The sequence below is a fragment of the Myotis brandtii genome, unplaced genomic scaffold (genome assembly GCF_000412655.1).
Source record: "Myotis brandtii unplaced genomic scaffold, ASM41265v1 scaffold131, whole genome shotgun sequence".
In the NCBI taxonomy this organism is placed as follows: domain Eukaryota; kingdom Metazoa; phylum Chordata; class Mammalia; order Chiroptera; family Vespertilionidae; genus Myotis; species Myotis brandtii.
The window spans coordinates 4,067,938-4,068,425 of record NW_005354632.1 but is presented as its reverse complement, the minus strand read 5'-3'; the positions used below and the strand labels follow the sequence as shown (position 1 = coordinate 4,068,425).

Genomic DNA, 488 nt, shown 5'->3' with positions numbered 1-488 from the left:
CGTCGCGGAACTCGGGCAGCGTCTCCAGGCAGAAGATGACGATGGAGACGAGGATGACGAGCACGGACACGATGGCGATGCCCCGCGCCGGGCCCGAGCTCTCCGGGTACTCGAAGAGCAGCCACACCTGGCGCTGGAAGTCGCGGCGGGGCAGCGGCCGCTCCTCCTCGCGCAGGAAGCCCTCGTCCTCGCGGAACTTCTCCATGGCCTCCTCGCCCAGCTGGTAGAAGCGGATCTCCTCGGAGAAGATGTCGATGGGCACGTTGACCGGCCGGCGGATGCGCCCCCCGGACTGGTAGTAGTAGAGGATGGCGTCGAAGCTGGGCCGGTTGCGGTCGAAGAAGTACTCGTTGCGGAGCGGGTCGAAGTACCGCATGCGCCGCTTGGGGTCGCCCAGCAGCGTCTCGGGGAACTGGCAGAGGGTCTTGAGCTGCGTCTCGAAGCGCAGCCCCGAGATGTTGATGACCACGCGCTCCCCGCAGCAGTCC

General features: G+C 67.2%; 1 protein-coding gene across 1 annotated transcript in view; it reads right to left on the bottom strand.

The window, feature by feature from the left end:
* KCNA3 (potassium channel, voltage gated shaker related subfamily A, member 3) overlaps positions 1 to 484 on the bottom strand; it is a gene marked incomplete at its 5' end in the record, with an annotated part of 2,751 nt that extends 2,267 nt beyond the window's left edge. The window contains one exon of the mRNA XM_014534667.1: positions 1 to 484. This exon is cut by the window's left edge and continues 2,267 nt beyond it. Within this exon, the coding sequence (XP_014390153.1) occupies positions 1 to 484 (484 nt within the window).
* Between the last annotated feature and the right edge of the window lie 4 nt (positions 485 to 488).